Here is a 25,979-nt window from a genome sequence, read left to right as displayed (position 1 = left end):
TACCTTCATATAATTATACATTGTTCATCAGGTCGTGAAATGGAGAAGAAACCAGCACACCAGGGCCTGCGCAAGGACCTGGATCGGATCCAGACGCAGTGGGAGAAACTCAAGCGGGAGACAGTCGACCGCCACACCAGATTGCAAACCGCTATGGTAAGTTATTACTTCATAAAAAAGACATCCTCAAATCGTTTGCGTGTTTTTATTTTCTTTTTTGCGATGTGGTTCCGTCCAAATGTATAATAACTACGATAATAATTTTGATAAATATTCCTTGATATTTATAATTTTCTTTTTTGTTTTCCTTCGTTCAGCATGCAACGGGCGATGGTCAGAGACCATACTGCCTAGTCATTAGTTGCATTAATTGGAACAACAAAATGCTATCACTAATGTCAAATGTTAATCACAAAAAAGACACAAAAACAGGCGCTTGTCGTCTTTTCCATCAAAACAAGGAAAGATACTAAATTTATAAAGAGGCTGTAAGGTTAACGTGACTATTAATTTTTCTCTCGGAGCGGGACGTCTAGCGCCTGTGCATTTATTATTGTTTTAAAAATAAAATACATGTTTATGATAATTACGAAATGTTTAATGATTAAAAACAATTAATAATGAAGTAATAATGTTTAATGACCGAAAGTTAAAAAAAATCTTGTGTGGTCTGGTGGGCTGGCTTTAAATACTTTTCCCTTTAACGCCATTTTTTTCGATTAATGTCACATGTATCTTGTTTTGTCGAAACGGGACATTGTCACGTATTTTGGGGACAGCAGGTCACTATGCTTAAAAGCGGGACGTATGGTCACGTTATGTATGATGGAACCTTCGGCTACCCAAATAAAAGGGTGTAAAATTATAAAAAAGAAACAAATCGTTTTCCCAAAGGTTTCTTCGCGTTTATTCTGTTTACTTATTTTATTTAGTTAGTCATTTTTAGTCAAATATTACATTGGAATTATTGGGCAGTTTTCTCTTTATTCCGGACCACATAATTAATAATATGAGACTGCGGTACATACATGTTCGTTATTTTGTTTCTATAGGAACATTGCCGTAAATACAGCAAAGCGCAAGAATCCTTCCTCCCGTGGCTGTCCAGCGCTGAAGACAGACTCGCCAAGCTACCAGCCGCCGCTTTTACTAAGAAAGAAGTCGAGAAGCAGCTTAGAGAGCTGCAGCAGATCAGAAATGATATTTGGAAGAGGTATGTATCGTATGTTTTTACTCCAATGTCGCAGGAGGGTGACGTAGATAAGAAAGGCATATCGTCGGGGATCCCCAGTGGAAATCCCCATACGCGGTATCGGTAAAAAGCGCGTATCTGCACTAAACAAAATTTTAGAGGACTGAGATGTGACGTTACTTTTTTGTTATTTCATTGGCTACTACTTTCATTTTTGCACAGTAAGCATTAATTTATTTCGTCTACGGATTGATAACAATAGATTCCCGTAAATAACGCTAATTTGGTTACACTAAGTTACCGAAATGGAAACTCATAATCCAAAGCTAGTTACGCTCAACAGCTATCCCCGACGATACGTGACGTACTCTTAACCAAGTTTCATGACGTCATTGGCTTTTGTTTGTAGGAAATTATTCATTATATAAAAAAATGTACGAATGTGCATCAATTTCATATAATTTTATATAAAGTGTGGTACACCAGCTTTTAATAAATTATCTATGCGTGTAATAACATCGTAAGGAAGTTGAGTATGTACTTCCAATATTACCGCCGTTAGTCGAAACGCTTGTGACAAAAATTCAAAGCCGAGAATATAATATTTATAGAAATGAAATTAAAAAATATCTAATTTTCTCTTGCGGTAACTTCTTACCTTATCTACCTAGGGAAAAATAAAAATAGTGACAAATCGGCCTTTTTTACTGATCACGGCAGTATATATAACATTTTTTTTTTAAATGTCACCTTTTCAACGAACGGCGGCAGAATATTTTAAAGTAAAAGTCAATAGCAAGTCACATACTTAAAAGACGATATACGTCTTGTCATTTTTAAGATAGAGAAAAATGACATTTGCAGGGATGCCAGTTTTCGTAAAATTTTAAATAATCTTGTTGTTGTTGTGAAAGAAGGTAAAATTTGGCTAAAATTTTGAATACAACGTTCAAATGATTACTATTTGCGTTATTGTATTCTTCATTCTTATATTGACAGTTGGTCTATTAGTATCGAAATAAATTTTTAATTATAACAGGCGGTATAAAAAATATTAAAATATGTCTCCTATTTATATTTTTAATAGACATATTGTAAATTTAGTGTATGTATTAATTTCCAAAAATTAACAATTTAAATGCACCTGTGTCCAGTCGTTGAACGAACAATGGGCCGATGATGATTGAAATGAAACAAGTTCGGCTATTTATTTCATAAGCGTAACCAACATTTAGTCGTTAGTCGATGTAATATTTATCAACTGCAATCACTAGTTGCTTGCAAGCGGGCAACACTATTGCGTAATTAACTGTCATTTTACTCAAAAAAGAATGACTATACCAAACCTAAAACAAGTTTTTAGAATTTTTCTCTATTTGTCTGTGCTTGTGCACGCTAATCTTCACAATGACTGAATATATCTGGGTGTGGTCTTCGGTGACGTATTAAGATAAGCTTAGATTAACATTCAGTGTTTAATCGGTTTTAGTCGCCTTACTTTCTCAAACTCGTATCTTAAAGCACAAAACAACTGAAATCCATTGTGTATACAAATTTTGCAGACTGATTTCACATCAGATTTCCTTCATATTCACTCACTGGCTTTTACCTATTCTTAAAGTAATGCATTCAAATTAACACCATTGATAAGAAATGTAACTTAAATCTATTTCGAGTTCTTAGGTTTTCGCGATTGTTACACATAGGAAATGAAACTATTTTTCCGGATTTAAATCGCGTGTATTTGTTTTTTCAAACAAATCGACGTTTCGGGCCCTTTACAGGTCCCATGGTCACGGTTGAGTGAGGTGGTACATTCTTCAACCAGTTATGTCTAATATTGATGCAAACCACCCTATTTTTTCACTATAGTTACAATAGTTATTAATTAAATACGTTATTTTTAATTTTACAAAGAAAACATTCCAATTTACGCTATATTAAGTTTTACAAATTATTTTATTGAATGATGTTTTATTAAGTTCAATTTATTATTAATTATTAATAGAAATTAGAATAAACTAAAACTAAATTATTAAATTAAATATATTTTTTTCCCATCTCCTGAATAATCACTCTTTATAAGATACGTGTTTAAGAAAGTAAGTCATTATATGTCAATTTTAAAGTTGTCTCGCGCGCGCTCGACGTGACGCGTGCACTAGTCCGAACGAAGTGTGTGTGTGCTGACCCGATTGCATGTACGCGAAAATATTGTACAACAAAAATATTTTGTAGCAGTAGAGCTACTTGTGAAAGAATTCAATGTGAGCATTACTGCGTTCCGGTTATATGTAATACTAAGTGAAGAGACGAACAAGTGTGTCTGGTGGTAAGCGACACGCCTGTCAATGACAGTTGCAGTTGTCAGTCAGAGCTTTAGATCACAAAGATCTGCCCTTCAGGCATTGCCACTGCGCCCGACACACCCTGAGACATAAGTTGACAAGTCACACTCACATTATTGCTTGGCAGCAGAAATACGTAAGGTAGCAGTACTTCCCTGGACGAACTCTTCACAAGCGGAACACTTCAGTTACGGATAGGTGTGTCGTTTATCACTACAAATATAAAAAATAAATAAAAAAATGTTACTCACCCGTAGATTAACAATAAAGTTAGCAACGCGATATACCTAGCTTTCATATTCAAGCCACAGTAGCGCATTTTATGATAAAATTTGAAACTTACAAGATTTTCTTTAATTTGTATTTATTATGCTAATCCTTGTTGAAAGAATCACTTTATCATGTATCGAATTTCATGAAGATAATATTTTCCCACACCTTGTTATTTGATCGCTTTATTTAGTACGATACGTAAGTGATAGATACATATCGAGTTCTTAGGTTTTCGCGATTGTTACACATAGGAAATTAAACTATTTTTCTACAGGTCCCATGGTCACGGTTGACTGAGGTGGTCACATGGTCACGGAAGACTGTACCACCTCAGTCAACCGTGACCAGTAAAGGGCCCGAAATGTCGGTTTGTTTGAAAAAACAAATATACGCGATGTAAATCCGGAAAAATAGTTTCATTTCCTATGATAAATACATGTTTATGCGTGATAGTAATCGGGTGTGCAGTTAATAAATAGTTGTATTTATAATTTAAAAATGACATAGATCTGGTGAATACGAGAACAACAAGACCCTCGGCGAGACATTCATCTCGGCGTGTGATGTTGACCAGGAGATCGTACGCAAGCAGCTTGACAGCATGAAGGAGCGTTGGGACCGACTTAACAACGGTAAGACTCGAATCAATATCACTTTAATAATTTTGATATAGTGGGGCTCCTTTGGGAGAGAGTTTGACGGCATAAAAGAAAATTCGTGGTTATTGCAAAACATAGCCTTGGTAGTGACCTACCGCTTCTCAAGCAGAGGCCGTGGTTTCGAATCCTGTTCAGTTCAATTCTTTATTACATTTACTATAAGGTTACATTTAATGGAAAAGGCTTAAAGCTAATTAACAGCTCATTATGGTCCCCGTAGGACACTGCTGGTTGTATTTCGAGAGAGGAGGTTTAACTCTTTACAAAATTTAAAAATGAATAAATGTTGCTATGTTGTTATGTTTACATTAGTTCATATTTGTACAATTGCAAATTAAGGACATGAATATTAAAAAACTATTAATAATGTAAATATTTAATTTCAGTTTGTGTTTTATACTGAACATAACGCACCTCCGGTAAACCACAGACTTAGCTGCAAAAAATTGTGACCCCAAATCACAAATTTTAAAATGCAATTTATATGAAAAACAGAGACGGATTAAGCATTTCTTAATTTTTCTATAGAGGGCGTAATGCATATTGAAATAGTATAACATTTAAGGGATCTCCGAATGTGCTCAGCCCTAATACAATACTTTAACATTCTGTTTTGAACAATTAATAATAATAGTTCCTGAAACATTTGAAATGTACACAAAATTTTTATTTAAAAAAAAAAGAGCATATTTGACTTCTATAATATCACCTTATGGAAAGTGACGATAAAATCGACAATGTAGCATGCACACCTAAATAATGCCTATTCACTATAGCCTTGCAAAGGCCCAAGTTAATTGCATTAAATGCTTCATGTTCAAGTCTCGAAAGTTTCTATATTTACTTGTTTTTTGTCCATAAACAGAAGTCCTTCACCAAGTGGAGTTCCTAGAGTCGACGGCGCGCAAATTAGGCGAGTTCGCAGAAAAGGTGCGCGCAGTCGAAACACCACTGACAAGGTGCGAGGAGAGGCTGCAAGACGCACTGGCGGCGCCGCCGGCGATGGCCGCTGAGGCTGTGGCCAGGATTGTCGACCAAATACACGCGCTGAAAGCACCCTTGCAGGTAAGCCACTCAGCACATACGTATACTATTATATCTCTGGCTTTGTACAAGAAGTGCGTAAGTACTTAGATACTTCTTGTATCAAGTCACAAATACAGTATTTTGTATACGTACGTATACTACGGTACGCGTACGCAGTGCGTGTATTGCAGTGCACGGTTAAACCTACTCACGGTTGCGCCGCCATATTTAATCAATAAATCGTCGCCTTAGAGTGAAAACTTCGCATTCGCGTTTTCACATAGTTCGTTATTATTAATTTTTATTGAAGGAAAACTCCTAAAGTCCTTGCTGAAATATATTATTAAAGTATCTATCTGAAAAGGTATAATTGAACTAATTAAAATGCTAACTTCAAATATTATTGCGTTTACTACATTTTAAACCACATTTTTATCTTTGTCCTGAAAAATTACATAGAAATCACATACGAGGTTTTCACACTAAGATGACGAAATATTCTTTTTGTAAAAATTAAAAAAAAATTGAGTTTATTGAATGGCAAGATTTTTTGTGAAATTACTGCACTAGTTTATTATATAATTATTAATGCAAAGATGGAAAAGTTATTAAGTTAAAATTTCTTCGATCCGGCCGGATTCGTTCCGACGTCTTCTAGCATTTCGTGTCAGACGCTATATCAACTAAGCCATGGAACGAACCAGCGGACCTCACGAATTTTTTTCTATTGCTTGCGTCGTATCTTTGTATTTGGTTTTTCAACGACTTTTTAGCCGTAGCACCATCTAAGAGAAATCTGTGTCTACCTTTGTATTAATAATTATAATAAACATTGTAATATTGAACAAAAAATCTATATTACAACAAAAGTTGTGAAATGAATGTTAAAAATGCCTTTCCTCCAGAGCATCAACTCGGCGGCCGACGACATCGTGACGCTGGCGCTGGAGTGCGCCGGGCCCGACGCGTCGGCGCGCGCGCGCCACGTGCTGGAGGAGCAGGCGCAGGCGCTGGGCGACCGCGTCGACGACCTGGAGGCGCGTGCCGGCGAGGCCAAGGACCGCCTGGCCGGCGCCGCCGTCGCCATGCAGCAGTTCCAGGTCAGTTGCGGGACTCGTACCGCCTTGTACCCTTGACTAGAACATAAATACATGTTATCACGCCTGTCTCCCACCCGGGGTAGGCAGGGACACGAACCTCCACCTGCTACGGTCCTAACATGATTAGAACTTATGCTGAATTCCAGCAACTTATTCTATTATATATTCTCTTTCATTCTTCAGTATTTTATTACTTCTTTGCATTGTTTTAGAAAAGCACTATAGATACTTCGGCGGGAACGGGGATTGCCTGACTAGTATATTACATATTCCCACGCGTTCGGCAATCCTTTACTTCCCGGCCTCTGCAGTAATGTACTGTACCTATTAGCTGTCAAATTTTGTATGTAACTGGTGATTTATAAATATAAAACCCTTGCATTAGAAAACTTTATCCACTCATAAAATTTTAATACAAATCCGTTCAGTCGTTACGACTTCATAAACTTACAATCTTCCATTCAAATCCCAATTCTATAATTTTTTTCGCAGGATAAAGTGAAGTCTCTATCCCACGACCTCTCGGACCTGGACAAAGAACTGGACGCAATGAAGCCTCCAGGCCGTGACATCAAAACAGTCAAACAACAGCTGGATGACATTGGTCGTTTCTACAAGCGGCTGGAGAAAGCCGACGACCTTGTTGGACTCACGGAAAGAGCTGCAGAGAGCCTTATTGACAGTGGACACTCTGTGGACTCTGCTAAGACCAGGGATCAGGTAAAGTTGATTTCAATTTCTGGGACCTAAAAGTTCTTCGAAAGTCCTAAAGGCTTTTGTATTCATTTAAAAACGATAAGATATTGGCTCAAGCTAAGCATTACATCAACCCTGTCAGATAGACACTGCTCTACAACAACCAAATCTATAACTAAACCATTAAATCTCCGACAGGTGGAAGGCTTGCGCAAGCAACTTGCCAAACTGGATGAACGCGCTCGCGCCAAGGAACAAGATCTGGACGACACTTTGAGCAAACTCGAGGCCTTCTATAAGGCTTATGACTCAGTTATGGAGGATGTCCAAGAGGTACGTATGTTTCAGGTGCTTTTGGACATGATTTTTAAGTATCAAAAAACGTGGAGGTTCTCAATGCGATCGAATTTTTTGTGACGCAATTACTCCGACATTTGAGAACAGATTTCAATGATTTATTTTTATTGAAAAGAGGGTACCTCAGTAGTGGTCCCATTCAAATTTGAAGAAAATATTCCACCTATAAGGGTGGCATATTAGAAGATAAATCCGGTTTATTGGACTTCACCCACTTTCCCTTGACCGATTTTATTTAAAACTTGATAAATAGATAGAAGATTCCACAAATTTTTGAGGTAGGTTTTTTTATAAAAAGATGTTATAATTATGTTAAGTGTTGACATCCTGAAAATGTTTGCCCTACTTGGTAACCCTGCCTAAGGCCTAATAGGATCAGAACTAAAGGAATTTGAATTGTGATTTTTATGGCGGCTTTTTATAGTTCTGACACTTGCTAACTGTATGATCACTATCACTGCTGTAGCAGCTTAAGTATAATCCTTATTTCTTCCCACAGGCCGCCGAACAAGTACGCAGTCTGAAACCAGTATCCTCAGAAGTGGAACAGATCCGAGCCCAACAGAAGGACTTCGCCGAACTCAAGAGGAGAACTCTTGAACCATTGGGACAGAATGTAGCGCATTGCAACAAGATCGGACAGGGATTGGTCAGGTCGGCGCTGCAGGGAGTCTCGACACAACAGCTTGAGAAGGACCTTGAAAAGATGAATGATAAATGGAATGCTCTTAAGGAGAAGGTATGATTTTATCTTACTATCAATTCTTTGCAACTTCTTAAAGAAAAGCGGGAATCTGTCGTCTATGAATAGATGAACTTTTCCCTTCGTGCATGGTTCTTCTTATAGTATCGATGTCATACACTATAGTGCTTGCCATTTCGCGTAAAATACTCGCCGATTGTTGCCCAGGGTGAAATGAATGTCCTGCGAAGAGGCTCCTTATCCTGCTTATAATAATGTTATTTTGACGTGATACTAAAAGAACCAAGATATGCTGTCTGTGCTAAGGACTATACTCTCATCCTTGGTGCTATGTTATTATTAGGCTATAACTAATTTAACCATTTTTGCTAAATAGTCAATATTGTCAGCTAGGAGTGATTGTCTCTAATTTCTAGTCATTTCTTGCAAACCTTGTCGAAGACATTATCTTCTACGACCTTTGACTTTACTATAATTAAAATTTTCATCCGCTTTCTCAGATGAACGAACGTGAGCGTCGTCTAGACGTCGGTCTATTACAATCCGGAAAGTTCGCCGAAGCTCTAGCCGGACTAGAAAAGTGGTTGGCAGATACAGAAGACATGGTCAATAACCAGAAACCACCTTCCGCTGATTACAAGGTCGTGAAGGCACAATTGCAGGAACAGAAGGTTTGTTGTTTTGACCTTTGCTCGTGATAAGGCTTCTTGTCCGTGTGCCTTCCGCAGCGTCAAAAATGGCAGAGGTAACTGGGACTACCTTTCTGTTGGTTTGAATACCAGAAAGGAAAGTGAAGTCTCGAGTTGCATATGCTTCGCTATGAGATTGCACAGCCAAAACCTATTTTAGGGTTTGCATACTTAATAATAACCTCTATTGCTTCGAGAAATAAATTTTTGCTTTTCTCTCCAGTTCCTCAAGAAAATGCTAATGGATCGGCAAAATTCGATGTCGTCTCTATTCGCGATGGGCAATGAAGTGGCTGCAGGCTGCGAGCCAGGAGAGCGTAAGGCGATTGAGAAGCAGCTCAAGGGCCTGATGCAGAGGTTCGACGCACTCACCAACGGCGCACAGCAGAGAATGCTGGATCTAGAACAGGCTATGAAGGTTGGTAGGCTTGCTAATCTTTTGTTGCAGTAAAATTGAAATAAGCCCCAATATACTCGTGATCATTGTCTACAACCGACTGCAAATTTAAGCGATCGTTCTGGAATGTCATTATTTACTTGTCACTATTTACTTTTATGTAATTCTTCCAGTTTTTCTTGGTCTTCGATCAATTTTTTTTTTTTTTTTTTCGTTCTATTTTTTATTTGATTGTCTCAGTTTCATTACATAAGGGACTAATAAAATTTATGCATGCAGGTCGCGAAACAATTCCAAGAGCAACTCCAACCTCTACTGGAATGGCTCGATACCACAGAACGAAAGGTGAAGGGACTGGAGCTCGTCCCCACAGACGAGGAGAAGATTCAACAGAAGATAAGGGAGCACAAGGTTTGTAGCATAGTTGACCTTGGACAACTGAGAATAGTTATTTTCTGGATGGTCAATCCTTAATATCGTGACTTTTACTAATTTTATTTTTCTCCATAGATTCTCCACGACGACATCTTATCCAAACAACCACCTTTCAAGCAACTGACGGAAACGGCGCAAATTCTCATGGGTCTGGTCGGAGACGACGAGGCGGCTGCTCTTGCTGATAGACTGCAGGCCGCTACAGATAGGTAAGTCTAGACTGTGACATGACTGACATTAATTAACGTTATTACCGGAAATTTTGACAACTCGAATGATGCGCAATCAATTTGTTATTTAAAGAACAGACATTTGTCGCCTTTACCATCGAAACAAATGAAAAATAGTCATAAATAAAAAGGATCTTTGGTGGAACCTTTGCCAACCCAAGTTTAGTACCAGTAAAGCTCCTTGAGGAAGTCTTCGTCTTCGGAGTACTGCCACATAATCTTACGGGTGCTGGTGAAATTTGGCACATGAGGCTTGTGAACGTATGTCTCAAGGTGACGGGCGCGGCGGCAGTGCCACTCAGATCTTTGTGATTTAAAGCTTTGAGTAGCACTACTACTGTTATGAATAGGCGTTTCGCTCACCACCAGGCGCACAACTTGTTCATCCCATCACTAGATATCATTAAAAAACCCTAAATCAATAGGTGAAACCTTAAAAAATATAAAGGTAGTTGATTAAGGAAGATCTTTTTGAACGAATTGAATTGAGATGGAAAAGTTACATAGGCCTTTATTCCAAATATTTAGGGGCTCAAGTTTAAAGACATCTCATTATAAACCTTTTAAAAAATTAACTAAAATATTAAATCTCTCATTAGGTATCAAGCTCTGGTAGACCACAGCTTGAACGTCGGTGAACTCCTCGACAACTCTCGCAAAGGCCTCCGTCACCTCGTCCTCACTTACCAGGACCTCTCGGCGTGGATGGATGGCATGGAACAATACTTGGCCAAGCGGAAGATCCTGCCTGTGCACATGGATAAGTTGTTGAGGCAGATGGATGAGTTGGCTGTAAGTATTTTTTATAAGCAAACTTAACATAAAATGGCATTCTAATAATTTCGCCGTTGTCCAACTAAAAACGCACTTTTCTAGATATACAAGGTCGAAGAAATACTGGAAGCAAAGTATTGCTACAATACAATTTCGTTATTATGACACCATCTCCCTAATTGGTAGAAATGAAGAAATACTATAGGTTGCTGCAATAACACCTCTTCAGTTCGTTTTGAGTGTCTTATGGGTCATACCACAGATTAAGAATTAATGTTTTGGAAATTTAAAGTATTCCAGGCTCTACAATATAATAACAAACCATCCCTTATATCCGTGGACGATGACGCATTTACAGTAATAACTTATTTCTTGAAACCTAAAACTATCTAATTATTATTTTCTGTATACCATTTCTGATCAGTAAAACTTCCTTGCCAAACAGGAAAAAACGGAAGAAATAGCCTCCAAACAAGAACCCGTCGACAGCACTGTGGAAGCAGGCCTTGAACTAATGAAGCATATCTCAGGAGATGAAGCCTTGCAGCTGAAGGACAAGCTAGATGCGCTACAGAGGAGATACAATGATCTAACTTCAAAGGGCGCTGAGTTGCTTCGTATCGCTTCAGAGACCCTGCCATTGGTGCAACAGTTGTATAGTAACCATAACAAGTCAGTATACTTGTGTAATTAGTAAAATAATATGATAGCGACTGACTTTTTGAAATTTGAAATGTTCCTGCCTCTACAATATAATATCAGAAACGTGGCATACCACCTGGACTAGAAGTTGCCTAACATTTTTGTTCCGTAGACTCCCAGATACATCTTCTGTATAAAAAGAAACATGTTCAGTTTTATTCATTTCTCTAACCGATATAATGTTCAGTTTTATTCATTTCTCTAACCGATATAGTTTCATACATCGAGTATATAACCAGAAGTAGAGACGAAATGTCATTTAATTTGTTTGAAAACTATTCTGCCAAATCATTACGGTGACAACGGCGCTCCGATTGGCCAGCCCGAATTCGAAACATAAAATTGACGGGTGTCGTCAATTTTTCCACTTCAAATCGACCAATTTAACTTGGTGTTACTATAATGGACGAAAATTTTATAATTAATTTAATATTTAGTTATCAATGAAATGTGATTCCGTTTGTTTTGTAATTAGATGTTTTGCTGTTTTTCTCACACCACCGAATGGAACAGCCCCCATTGTTAGAGATATTATCCTTATAACAATAAGTACAGTTTTTTGTGGAAAGCCAAAATTTTGAACACGACATGCCTAAATAGGATCCACACGTTTACCCCCATTAACATCTCAAATTTCTATTTTTTTCGTTGATATGGTATGGAATAGACTCCTGGGTGTTCGTACAAACCACTTTGGGAATCATCGAGACCGTTGTTCGACCCGTGAAAAGTTGTCACTTTGCAGATGTGGGCTTGTTACACCAAGATATTGTTCTTATCTTTATATTTTCCACCAGGCTGTCAGAATGGATGTCAGGTGCTGAGTCGTGTCTGCAGTCAGTTGAACCTCGCGAGGAGGACATCCTTCGTCTCGAAGCTGAACTGCAAGAGTTCAGATCAGTGCTTGACGCTATCAACTCTATTGGGCCACAGCTATGCCAGGTATAAATGATCTTAAGGACTTAGACCCTTATGTACAAATCTAAGAAATGTCACTTATACGCTCTTTTTACGAAACGCAGACGATATAAATGAGCATAATTCTTTTGAGCATTTGACATTACGAGCAAACGAATTGTTTCTTTTAATGTTATTAGATTAATTTTGAGATCCAAGCTTAAAATTTTATTTTGACCCGTTTACAAATCGGTTTGAACGGTACTTTAAAAAAATCATAAAAATTCCCATTTCTAATGAATGAAAACAAAATTTAGTTTCAATTAGAAACACGAATCGTGAATACAAAACAATATATATGTGAATGTTTAGTTTTTTGCAATTATTATGTTTAGGCAATAAAACTATTTTTCACATCTAAATCGCGTATATATTTTATAATTTCAAACAAATCATCGTTCCGGGCCATTCACAGGTCCCATCGGGATCAGCCGTGACTCTGGGACCAGTAAAAGGGCCCGACAACTTGGTTTCTTTAAAAAAAACAAATATATATGCGTTTTGGATCCGAGAAAATAGTTTTCATTTCAAAATATTGTCATAAATATTACAGTATATTAAAAGTATTGCATTGCTTGATTACGAACAGATCTCACCCGGCGAAGGTGCAGCGCACATCGAGGGTATCGTGACTCGCGATAACAGACGCTTTGATGCTATCGCCGAGCAAGTGCAGAGGAAGGCGGAAAGATTGCTGCTTAGCAAGAAGGTTAGTGTTTGTGGACATAAAGAGTGACATGTTGTCATATCGTCGCATTCTGCCGTTCCTGTTCGAAAGGTGGCTGTAATTGAGTTATCTCGTATGAACCTTATTTACATTCACATACGGTAAATAAAAAAATGCTAAGGACGGTCTGTTAGAAGCCCAAAACCGAAGTCTTGAGGGCTTTAATAACTAGAATTTTGTATTTTTTACCGTCCGTGATACATACAATGTTTTTTATCACATTTGCGATTAAATAAATACAATGTTATTGTATGAATAAATATGGTTCACAAAACTACAATTTTGAATTTTGCAAATGGCGGGTATTTTGTTTTTTTTTTATCAATTATATTCTTCCATAGATAATACAACTCGAACTAAAATGTTGTAAAAAGCAAAGACGCACACAGTCATGATGGATTGTAAAAAAAAATTGCTTACTTTATACAGAAAATAATGAAAGTCAATTTAAAAAAATCTTAATAAGTATTTAAGTAGTAAGTAATTAAATTTTTTTTACAACTTATTAATACATATTCGTTTAAAACATTTTAAATGAATGTTTTAATTTTGAACTTACGTAACCTTATTACTTGAACTTGAAACTGACGTATGTAAGAAAGTATGTCTGCTATAAGTTGAAAAAAAAAAAACTCCTTACCGACTACGGCTGTAATGGGAAGAAAAATGGCCGAGGTTGTTATTTCGGGCATTATATTCAAATTAGCCATCATGCAATCATACTATATACGGGCAAGTGTGATGAAAATAATATATCGAGTCACTATATTTAAGCAAAGAGTTTAATTTTGGAAAGTAATTCAGCTAACATACAATACAACATTTAGAGCAGCAAAAGATAAAGTTGAAATTGCCATGACGATAGCGAGTTCACTGTTCCAAATTACCTTTGCCGAGTCGATGCTAAACACTGAGAAATCTTTTAATTTACATCGAATATAATATCGATTTTCTTAACTCAATTGTGTAATGTACAGAGTGCCATACGGTCGCTTCGGAAATTACTGACAGAATTCTTCAGAAGACGGTTCTTTCTATATAAAGTTGGTACACTACACGTTCCTTATACTATGGTTACAAATATATTGTTAGGGTTCGTACCCAAGTATATGTAAATGTAGAATCTTCGTAGTAATTAATGTATGTTTGATGGAATTTGTATGTTTCCCGGGGTACACTGTTCGATTGAGGTAGGTTGATGTAAAATGTGTAAGGCACCGTACTGTCCGAAGGTCTTTTTAGTCCTAAAAATATACGTAATTGTACATAAAATGTAAGCGGGACAATGCGCGCGATCAGCAACATATTTAGGTTAAATTATGACATACCTAATGTATTGCTCGGGAGCATGCACCTCCCGATTTAGGTAAGGATATAAAAACATGTAACAAGAAAGATGAATTTTTTTAGTTAAACGTTTGCAATGTAAATTGAGTCTTACACAGGAAACTCGACATACCATAATCCATCAGACGACATAACTGAGTAAATATTTAGTAAAAGATTGAATCGGTCACCAAAAAAACACAATTGAGCGAATACTTCGCGGAAGACATGACCGGAATAAGTTGTTGGGATTTGCAAGCAACGCCGAGCATTTGCGTCTGCAGCGCTCGCTGGAGGTGGTGGGCGACATGGAGGAGCTGCTGGAGTGGCTGCGCTCGGTGGACGCGCAGCTGCGCGACGCCGAGCCGCCGTCGTGCGAGCCGGCGCTGGTGCGCGCGCAGCTCAAGGAGCAGCGCCCGCTCAACGACGAGGTGGCGGCGCAGCGCGTGCGCGTGCGCGACCTGCTCGGCCAGGCCAAGAAGGTGAGTGCGGAACTTGTTTGTTTCATTGCCAACGTTAACGGAAAGTGATTGAAATCCAATACACCTGATTTACCCCCTAATTGGCTCCCCTTGGAGGTGACATATTTTCTTCAAATTTAAATGGGACAAATACTGAAGTACTTTCTTTTCAACAAAAAAAAAAGAGTAATCGCGTACCGTACGTACAAAAAACCCGCGAATTGGAGAACCTCCTCCTTTTTTTAAAGTCAATTAATAAATAAATATTAGACAACGTCACATAATGCACTTGTCTTATGGAAATCGGAAACAACGACGATACCACGAACACCCAGACTCGAGACAATATAGAAAGATAATATTTCTATATTGACCAGGCCGGGGATCAAACCTCAGGTGACATCCTGAAAACCGGTGCACAAGTCATTCGACCACGTCGTCATTCAGTTACATTTGACTTGCAGTCGGGATATTGTAGTTTCGATCTCCGGAACAAACCTGTTCCAATTAGTGCAATTTGGTACTGAACTTTGTCCTAAAATATTTTAAAGCAAATTTTACCTTCACAGATATAATAATAAGCTTTATTGACCAAATAGGATTACATTAATTTGCATTTACACCATATTAACTATTTTACATAACTCTAAGATATCTCTTGACATATAACAATTATCATACAGGTTCTCCGCGAATGTCAGTCATCTGAAGAAACAGCAGTTATCCGTGACCGTAGTGAAGAACTCAAGGAGATGATGGAAGAGGTCGGTCAACTCAGCGCTGAGAGACTCGCCGCTCTTGAACAGGCACTGCCTCTGGCTGAGCACTTCGCTGATACTCATCACGGGTAAGATTGCTACTGATATCTTTATGTGCTCCTGGTCCTACCGATTCTGATTCCTTAAGGTACCTTTCTTTACTTCTACGCTGTTCTCGCGTGAAATGCTGGTGACATCAAAATAAGATAGCCCCAATTCAAATTCCGTTATTAAGACGAGAGACCCGTATAATGTAAATAGCACGATACCATCTCCAAAGTGCAGATTATATTTTTATTACTTGTTAAATAGAGATCATTAAACAAGGATTATTATTTTTGCCCACAGCTTGTCCTCGTGGCTGGACGATATGGAGAAACAGATCCAGATGCTGGCTATGCCGGCGCTGCGCCCCGAGCAGATCGCCCAGCAGCAAGATAAAAACGAGGTCGGTACATCACTTTAAAGATAAATTTATCACTATACAACTTTTTTAAAAGGCGAAACGTGCAGAAACTTGCGAATAGATTTTTTTATAGATTGGTCAATTTGCGTCAATCACCCAGGTGCTTTAAGTAGCAGCAGTTTTGAGTAGCACTAAAGCTCCTTGTGAAAGGGTTCGTCCAGGGAAGTACTGCCACCATACCTATTTCTGCCGCCAAGCAGTAATGTTAGCATTGCTGCCTTCCGGTTTGGAAGAGTAAGGGTGCTGGTGAAATTACAGGCACATGGGGCTTGTCAACTTATGTCTCAGGGCGACGGGCGCAGTGGCAGTGACCCTACGATCTTTGCGATTTAAAGCTGTGTTGGATAGGCGTGGTCGCTTGGTAGTATAAACAAAAACCAAGTTTTAACGCTTATATCCTCAAATCGTAGATGCTGCAACAATCGATCGCCGGGCACAAGCCACTTGTCGACAAGCTGGTGAAGACCGGCGAAGCGCTCTCTCGCCTCTGCGGAGATGAGGACGCCGCCAAAGTACAGGACATCGTAGATCAAGATTGCGAACGATACAACGCGTTAAGAGCCGAGTTAAGGCAGAGACAACAGCAGCTTGAACGGGTAAGTGTGAGGGAGATAGGTTGGAAGGATAGTATACGTTTCACTACTTTGTTTATAGAAATTAACAAGTTGTGCTTTTATTATAGTGAATTGCATTTGTAGTGGTGCGCTGTTTACATAAAAACCACAAATACAACCACAAATTCTTCAGAAAATACACAAATACCTAATAAATGCACTTCCGAGCTTTCGCTAATATCGCTAAAGTCAGTCAAAATGGATCGTGTGAGTTGAACCTTAAAAGCATATAGCCCGTGTTTTTAACATGTGCGCGATGAGATTTAGTGTGTCCGTGCGACCAAATGATTTTCAACTTTAAAAAGTGTATGACTCGAATGAGTTTACCAGAATTATTTAGATAGATACGAGTAGATAAATAAAAACTTTATTCACTTCCATGAAAACTTATAATTACTATATTGAACAACTTAAAAATAACAAATTTTAATAACAAAAGTTACGTACAACTTTAAATCATTTTACTACGTTTATACTTAATATTGTAAATGTTTAACAGGCTCTGCAAGAGTCCTCGCAGTTCTCTGACAAGCTGGAAGGTATGCTGCGGGCGCTGGCCGGCGCCGCTGATCAGCTGCAGCACGCGGAACCTGTCTCTGCACATCCACCTAAGATCGAGTACGTACCACTCATCACAGACATCATAGAAACGACAACACCAACAGAAAAAGATACATTTTATACATTTTCAATCCTCAACAGGGACCAAATCGAAGAGAACAACGCTCTAATCGAAGACCTGGAGAAGCGTACAGAGGCGTACAACGCGGTGCAACGGGCAGCGAGTGACGTCATCAGCAAGGCGAACAAGAGCGATCCAGCTGTTAGAGACATTAGGAACAAGCTGGATAAACTCAACAAGTAAGTTGAATACTTTCGGTTGTCCCAATTTTCTGCTAATAGAAATCAAAATTACTTACTCTTGGCTTTTTAAAAAAGTTCAAAGCCATTCAACGAGCTATGGAGCGAATTGCTCGCTCCTTCCTTCGTTCGGCATTTCTCTACGGAATCGAATCTGAAATGAGGAGATTTGTAGAAGAACGAAAGTCATCGACATATCTTAAAGGATGAACAAGTTGAAGAACTGACGCCGTTGGGGCAGAAAGGTTTTCAAATGGAGACCACGAACCGGAAAGCGTTCTGTGGGACGGCTCCCTACTAGATGGGCAGATGACCTGGTAAGGTGCCGCCCTTACCGGTAACCGATGGATGCACGTCGCGTCCGATCGACTAGTCTAGAAATCTTTGGAGGAAGCCTATATTCAGCAGTGGATGTCTTCCTGACGGACGGCAGATACAATGAGAAACCAAAAAAGCTTGGATTTTATTGTATGTAGGTACATATGACCAAATAGATATTTGGTCTGTGATTTACAGCCGTGTACGGTTAGCGTACATAATTCTTTATGTGCTGAACTTTCGGAGGATCGAACTTATTTCAATTCAATTGATGTTATTATGTAGTCGCATTCGTCACATTACCATCCGTTATAGCTTATAAACCTTTACGTTCGATTGTCAACTCATCCTAACTAAATACACTTTCAAGTAACTGAACTTACCACAACCAAGATGTTCAAGGTCATACAGACTGTTTAAAAACACTACTTTTTTCCCAGGCAGATTGCTCTTTGGTGACTTAGAATCCATAAAGCAGCAATTGTTCCTAACGATTTGGTATTGTCGGTTTCAATATTATATTTTGTTTCAATAGACTATGGGACGAAGTACAAAAAGCATCTTCGGATCGAGGTCAGTCCCTGGAAAGCGCTCTGGACGTAGCCAAGCGCTTTTGGCAACAGCTGAACGCGGTGATGGCTACCCTGGCCGAGCTGGAAGATACGCTGTCTGCACAGCCTCCACCCGCCGCGCAGCCGCGCGCCATCCAGGCGCAGCAAGTCGCCCTGCAGGAGATCAGGCACGAGATAGACCACACCAAACCGGAGGTAACTAGACAACTTTGTTTGGCCATCACTCAGTAAACTACGTTCTATTGCCATCCCCAAAAATTGGAAATAACTCTATGCGAATACCATTTCTTCTGAAAATATTTGCACTTCAAATTATTCAGATCGAGTCTGCTTTATTAAACCTTATTATCTGACTACTTCCTGCTCTCTTTTACGGGACGATTTGTCTTCACGAGTTTCAGATTAATCGAAATGACGAATCGTTACGTGACGATTGATCGAAACGAGGCTTCGTCTGTATGTGGTGGCCTTAAACATAACCAAATTTCCAGGTTGAGAAAGTCCGAAAGACTGGCTCCACCCTCATGTCACTATGCGGCGAGCCAGACAAGCCAGAGGTGAAGAAGCATATGGAAGACCTGGATAGCGCTTGGGATAACATCACGGCGCTCTATGCGAGACGAGAAGAAAACTTAATTGATGCTATGGAGAAGGCTATGGAGTTCCATGACACGTTACAGGTAAGGACTTCTATAGAAATATTCGATGAGCTGTTCGGGAAATAAAAACTTGCGATTAGGAGCAGACAAACAAGATCGTGTACAATTTGGTACTACTTAGACGATGAAGGAAAACGTGATCATAGTGAAGAAACTTGGGTTTTATAAAGGTTCATTGAACTCTAGAAAGATAATTATTTACTTTGATTATCGTGATATATTTACCACCATGATATACATGTATTTATTGTAAAAATACTCCACTAGTTTGTTATTATTATTGATACAAAGATCGATCAAAAACAAAGAAAAACTCCTTCGATTTAAATTTCCGCCGTCGATATAGTTATGCGAGGTTGTTAGTATTGTACAAATCACTGTGTGTGTATATAGTCGTAATTACATTTTTCTGGTACTTCTGTATACAATATAAGCTTCCTGTGTAGAACCTCCAAGAATTCCTGGACAAAGCAGAAGACAAGTTCTCCCGCATGGGCCCACTCGGTTCCGATATCGACGCAGTGAAACGACAGATTTCTCAACTCGCTGCCTTCAAGCAGGAGGTCGACCCTCATATGGTCAAGGTCGAAGCTCTTAACAGGTATGTAGACTTTTATAACAAAATATAAATAAAACTCTAGGAGGGTTTTGCTACTACTTCTCCATTAAATGACACATTTACTGCTGGATGTCTACTTAACGTCATGACATGACGAACCAATGAATGAATCTCAAACTTAGTTCTTAACTCCCATTCATTTATGACAAATTTTGATTTCACGTAAACCGCATGTTCCTTTTTTTGGAGTGACCAAGGTCCAGCAGTAGATAATGTAGCAATTTTGGTGTTTAAACATTGGTGTTAATGGTCTTCGGCTATAGAACAAAGTTATTTCTTTCAGTATGTCATTGAACCTGTGTTAATTGTTTAAGATTGTCTAGAAGCAATTAGTTTTGTATTTTAATATGTGTGGGCTACCATTGTAACTTATACCCATAAACGAGTAGAATTGTATAGTTATCTCTGTAGTGATAACGTCCTTTACAAAGATAGACCTGGTATCCTATAGTACAAGCTTACGCTTAGTTTAGGTTCCAGTCTCTTACAAACATAATGTAGAACAAAAAAAAATATTATAAGCTTCTAATTTTGTGCACGTATAACCATTATGTTTGTGGAGAAATAAACGTATACATATATTGTTATACTTTTTTTTTTCAAGACGGAGTATTACGGTTTATTGCGCTAGTGATGGCAGTCGATAAATATTCTATTGACTATCAATTGAATATTCGTAACGCTTACGCATTAAATAACCGAATTAAACACGTTTGTATTTCATAAGCGAGTACGCAATTATTAATGATTAACAATGTCATGACCATAACATTCACTATTCATCAAAATTCTTTGACAATTCATCGATAAAACTGCCGATTTTTTATTTAAATTATTTACGGAAACTGGCAACCCTGTGAACTATTTTTTGCTCCGTGTTCAAAAACTGACTTATAATTTTGACACACATTAAGTTGTGAATCGAATGTTATAAAAGAAAAAAGCTTTTTGTGACAAATTTGTAAATGACGATATCTCTTTCAGTATCGAATATATCAAATATAATGATATTGACTGCAAATTAAATACGTTTTCTAGTAACGTTTATAATGGTAGCCGACACTTTGGTGATGGTGTTTCCTAAACAATTTTAATCCCCGTTAAAAAGATTTGAAACCCTGTTCTATTACTATAAGCATAATATAATAAGACAAACAGTGTAATTCCCGCCAGTTTTAGCGTCATGGCCTACACGCCTCCCCTTGAGTACGCGAACTGTCCCGGTCCTATATCGCCGGCATCCAGCCGTTTCCGGCCATCTTTATCAGGTCGTCCGTTCATTTTACCGCAGAACATCCTACACTACGTTTTCCTAGGATTGTTACATTAGTCATTGTCAGGTGACAAAATTTGAAGAGCAGAGACTGTCAGACCTGGACACTAAACGTGATGCTCTCACTATTACGTGGTACACACACACACATCTCACCTACAGGTTGTAAATAATTCGAAAAACGTATATATTCACCACAATAAAACGTATATCCATTCATCAGAGCATTCTCGTGATTTAATGATATAACCTTTGTCAAATGCAGTATATTTTTATCGCGGATTAGTATCTCTACTATAGCAGTGTGATAATGACATTGAAATGTCATGAGAGTTTGTTTATAAATAACGATACATTTATAAATACAATTAAAAAATAATGTGCCAGACTACCAACCCAATTGCCTAGTCCAGAACACCCGAACCGGAACTAATTTAGAAAAGTTCATTTTCTAGTTTCGCTCTACCGAGAATCGAACCCTGAACGTCCTCCTCATCCAACCAGACAGTATAACAGTTAGGCCACTGGTGTCGTCAAATTTATTTCACACAGCTGTTATAATAAACGGCACGTGCGATATGCGTTTTGCACTGCGAGATTACGCGATTGTGTGCGTCCGTACACGGCGCGAGACGGGCGTGCACACATACAAGCTGCTGCAACGTTTGTGTGGAGTTACATTATATGTCTTATTATACTATGCTATAAGTCACAAAACCTAACAAACCATACAGCACATTTTGTTGTGTTCCCCTATTATTTTACTATAAACTAATAATATATTGTTTCTATGTGTACCCTTTCTGGAACGCGCGCAGGAACTTAATAAGGCAAGGACTTCATTCTCTTTATGTCTGTGTGCTTTTTGTGTTGTCGCCAGAAATGAAAATACACTTCAGTACGATTTATTTTTTACATACGTCAAAAGAAATAAATTTACAACTGACAATTTAAGCTGGTATTTTTAAACTTGTAAGATGATATACAAAGTTAACGCTTCACCACCTTACGGTTGATTTTTTCGTGCAAGAGACGGTCGTCGGTCTTGGCCACACGCAGCTTGCTTGTTTTTGTCAATCAATGGCATTTATTATAAAAAAGAGGTTTTCGAAAGAGGCAGGATATACCAAGTTGACGCTTTACAACCTCAAGGGTTCTTTTTGCATTCAGGAAACGGTGCAGTCTTGACCACAGGTTTACGCGTTACCACGTAACAGAACGAATAATTTGTGCGCATGTCCATAACAGTTGCATTGCTACTCAGAGCTTTTAATCAGAAAGATCTGATGGACACTGCCACTGCGCCTATCACTCTGAAACATAAGTTCCATGTGCCTGTAATTTCACTGGCACCATTTTGTCAACCAATGGTGTTTACAAGCCATATCGTATTTTTATTATAAAGAAAAGGATTCGATCAAAAGGAGCGGGGCTACAATTTCCGCTTCCAAACTATTTTATGTAACTGCCTTCGTGGCCGAACGGTTACTATGCCACGTAGAGGTCCCAGGTTTCATTCCCAGGCCGGGAGAAATATTTGTATGGCCTACATTTATTTCTCTCGTCAGTTTGGGTGTAATTTGTCGTTGTCTATGTATGTGTCCATGGCACCCGCGACACCAAGGTCCAAGGTCATAAATATGTCAAAGTTTAGATTTAAATTCAACTCTATTACATTTGCACATTGACTTACAATTATATGGACGTCGGGTCCGCGCTAAAAAGTGTCCGCACTTGTAAGGCGCTAAAATCGTATACAGAGCGCGACACTCCGCTTTAGTCTTCATTTGTTCTACGGACAGCGCGATACTGCGATGACATAACAATTTAAATTTCGAATAGGTGGACTTGGGACATTTTTTTCGTGGTTTTTGTATTAGACCCGTCGTCCATTTATTTGTAAGTCAATGCATTTGCAACAAAAATGTGTCAATCTTGAATTGCTTTGAATATGAGATACTTTGAATGCGAAACGGTATTACAGTGTAAATAGATACACCGTAAACGAGCTTTCAAAACCAGTTGCATGTAAATTTATTTCTTTTACAAATCGCACGAAATGACGGCTTTTTACAACACTAATAGTAACTTACAATTGTGATGAATTTATTTAAATAACAATAAATACCGTGAAAATTGGAATCGAACCATATAAATTTCTTTGTCCCAATTGTAAGCAACGTCTATGTAAAGTAAGGATATGTAAAAAAAATAAAATGTTTTTATGTAAAATAAATATATCGGTGTTTTGTATGGCCGTAAGCGACATTTCATAGATTTGTTTCGTTCCTGTTACAAAATTATTGGTTTTAAAATTAAATTTTAGTTTTCATTAAGTTTAAGTTTTAAAATTGAATTTAAAAACGGGACGTTAATAAATTTAAAACATGGTCTAGCTGCCCTGAAAAATCTACGAATTGTCGCCTTTGCGAATTGCCTTTTATACAAAACGGCGCATAATAAATTCGCTTCAGCACTTCTAATTGCCTTGAAATGTAAATTTCTTCCTTACTAATGTATCCCTTTACCTAAATGTAATTTAACAAAGCACGACATTGCTTTTTTTTCTTTAGGCGCTAAACACACTGTGTTCGTTTTTGGCACTAAGCTGTTCCTTACTTAGTCTTCGAGTAACACTAATAAGGATTTTTTATCCCGCGTACAATATTTTTATCACACGCGATAAATAACTTTGTCTGCGTTATTTATCGAACCTTAGTTTCAAAAATGGAATCTATCTGTGCTTTAGATGTAATGACGAGATACACCTACAGTAGATCAAACTACAAAATTCAATTTTATGTCATTTGCATAGCAGTTAAAATATGATGAGTTTGTATTTAATTATTTAAGCGATTTTTTCGTATTTATAAAACGTAGTTTGCCTAAGCTCGAAATATTTTTTTTCCCGTACGAGTCGAGTAGCAGGGACACTGGCTTTATATCACAATTATTTTTTTTTCCAACGAAATGAAAGCCGTTTCAAAAATTAACGTCGTATACTATGCGTAGTCTATTTAGTTCAGTTGATATAAAAAATATCATAAATTGCCTACTGAATACAGCGGTTTTCTTGTAAATTTGTAGTTAAGTTTGTGGTTTTTTTTTCTATCGTGAAAATTTTTAGGAATCGTGTTTTCACACCGTATAGTAACTAACGTAAATCCTCAATTTTACGATATATTTTTTTCAAAGTGATTGATTCAACATTTTCACTGTTATGCAGAATTAACCAAAGCCATTTGAGGTTGTATGGACTCCTAAGCAAAAAGTCAATTAAATTTTGAGTTTACATCGTAGATTTTCGTATCAAAAATTCATTTTATAAATATCAGCCTTAATCTATAATAAAGTGTACATGAACACCTTGAATAACACTTTCTTGGTATCAACAGACAAGCTCAAGAACTAACGGAGCGCACGTCATCAGAACAAGCAGCCGCTATAAAACAGCCACTGACAGAAGTGAACGCGCGCTGGTCAGCGCTGCTTAGAGGCATGGTTGAAAGGCAACAACAACTCGAAAGGGCTCTACTGAGACTTGGCCAGTTGCAACACGCTTTGAGAGAATTGCTGGCTTGGATACAACACACTTCTGACACTTTGGATACTCTGACACCTGTAAGTTTTATTTACAAGTTTACAAGTTACCTTGTTCCGAAAAAATTCAAATACTTAACCCGTTACCAAGTTTTCAACACTCACTTTTTTTACCAGGTGGCCGGCGACCCTCAAATCCTGGAAGTAGAGCTAGCGAAGCTCAAAGTCCTCGTAAATGACATCGCAGCGCATCAAGCAAGCGTGGACACGCTCAATGAAGCGGGCGCGCAGATCGTCCAGCAGGGTACGGGTATGTTGCGACGCGCTTGGTGCTTTTCCATTTATTTTTTAATTTTGAAGTGGAAATTTCGAGTTGGAAAATTTCGAGGACGGAAATTTTTAACAAGCTGTGGTAGCCTAATGGTTTGACCTACTGCCTCTCAAACAGAGGGTCGTGAGTTCGAATCCAAGCCTGCACCTCCGAGTTTCTCGAAACTTGTGTGCGAAAGTTAATTTGAAATTGAGGAAACCTGCACGTCGAAGAAGGTTCACAACCCTCGGAAAACGTGTGAAGACCCCAACCCGCATGGGGCCAGCGTGGCGGACTATGGCCTAAACCCTCGTCTTAAAGGCGACCCGTGCCCAGCAATGGGATGTATAAAAGGGTTGATGATGATGAAGTAACAAGAGCTTGTTACGCACGTTCAGTAACAGCTATTTTCCAATTTAGTGCCACATTTTCTGCCTGATTATCAACAATGAAATAGCCCTCGAAAGAAAGGACAAGGCAAGATAATGTGGACTAATTAAAGCCTTTTCAAACTTAAGCTTATCTGATTCTTCTCCTAAGTAACACTTATTCCTCGAAATTTCCATTTCCCTGTTACAATTTAATAAGTTTTCGTTTGTTATATTTTAATATTACTTACAGTTACGTTTTGAAACATCCGTATAGACAGAAGGAAATTTTAATTATCTTTTATTTGAAGACAAACGAAAACTGGTCATTTGACAAAACCATTATTATGAAATAACTACTCAAACAGACACTACCATGGTACTATTAACTTTACAAATTCATTTTATGGATTAAAATTCATTTCTTTTCAGAACCATAGTTTTTCGTTTCGTCCAATCGAATTACTTTTATAATATTAAATTATAGATTTAACAATAATGCAAGATCACTAAGAAAGTTTATTTCGTCCTGGATTTGTTTCGCGATTATTAATTATTGTCTTATTATT

The 25,979-nt window shown here is 38.1% G+C and overlaps 1 protein-coding gene across 18 annotated transcripts in view; it reads left to right on the top strand.

The window, feature by feature from the left end:
- LOC113239782 (microtubule-actin cross-linking factor 1) overlaps window positions 1–25,979 on the top strand; it is a 124,885-nt gene that overhangs the window by 63,399 nt on the left and 35,507 nt on the right. For 14 of the 18 annotated variants that reach the window (XM_026476906.1, XM_026476902.1, XM_026476898.1 and 11 more), the window contains 28 exons: window positions 32–156; window positions 1,053–1,213; window positions 4,321–4,445; window positions 5,338–5,537; window positions 6,404–6,598; window positions 7,091–7,318; window positions 7,493–7,627; window positions 8,151–8,390; window positions 8,855–9,025; window positions 9,267–9,461; window positions 9,720–9,851; window positions 9,951–10,084; window positions 10,705–10,897; window positions 11,325–11,551; window positions 12,379–12,523; window positions 13,128–13,247; window positions 14,876–15,073; window positions 15,736–15,899; window positions 16,159–16,258; window positions 16,687–16,872; window positions 17,390–17,508; window positions 17,593–17,751; window positions 18,605–18,836; window positions 19,133–19,321; window positions 19,747–19,901; window positions 22,011–22,022; window positions 24,588–24,813; window positions 24,910–25,042. In XM_026476906.1, coding sequence (XP_026332691.1) covers window positions 32–156; window positions 1,053–1,213; window positions 4,321–4,445; window positions 5,338–5,537; window positions 6,404–6,598; window positions 7,091–7,318; window positions 7,493–7,627; window positions 8,151–8,390; window positions 8,855–9,025; window positions 9,267–9,461; window positions 9,720–9,851; window positions 9,951–10,084; window positions 10,705–10,897; window positions 11,325–11,551; window positions 12,379–12,523; window positions 13,128–13,247; window positions 14,876–15,073; window positions 15,736–15,899; window positions 16,159–16,258; window positions 16,687–16,872; window positions 17,390–17,508; window positions 17,593–17,751; window positions 18,605–18,836; window positions 19,133–19,321; window positions 19,747–19,901; window positions 22,011–22,022; window positions 24,588–24,813; window positions 24,910–25,042 — 4,599 coding nt within the window. The remainder of the gene's footprint in view (window positions 1–31; window positions 157–1,052; window positions 1,214–4,320; window positions 4,446–5,337; window positions 5,538–6,403; window positions 6,599–7,090; window positions 7,319–7,492; window positions 7,628–8,150; window positions 8,391–8,854; window positions 9,026–9,266; window positions 9,462–9,719; window positions 9,852–9,950; window positions 10,085–10,704; window positions 10,898–11,324; window positions 11,552–12,378; window positions 12,524–13,127; window positions 13,248–14,875; window positions 15,074–15,735; window positions 15,900–16,158; window positions 16,259–16,686; window positions 16,873–17,389; window positions 17,509–17,592; window positions 17,752–18,604; window positions 18,837–19,132; window positions 19,322–19,746; window positions 19,902–22,010; window positions 22,023–24,587; window positions 24,814–24,909; window positions 25,043–25,979) is intronic. The other 4 variants (XM_026476897.1, XM_026476913.1, XM_026476896.1 and 1 more) reach the window with 3 other exon arrangements.

The sequence above is a fragment of the Hyposmocoma kahamanoa genome, unplaced genomic scaffold (genome assembly GCF_003589595.1).
Source record: "Hyposmocoma kahamanoa isolate Upper Pololo Valley unplaced genomic scaffold, ASM358959v1 116, whole genome shotgun sequence".
Classification (NCBI taxonomy): Eukaryota; Metazoa; Arthropoda; class Insecta; order Lepidoptera; family Cosmopterigidae; genus Hyposmocoma; species Hyposmocoma kahamanoa.
The sequence above is the reverse complement of the archived record's forward strand: the minus strand, read 5'-3'. Positions and strand labels throughout refer to the sequence as shown.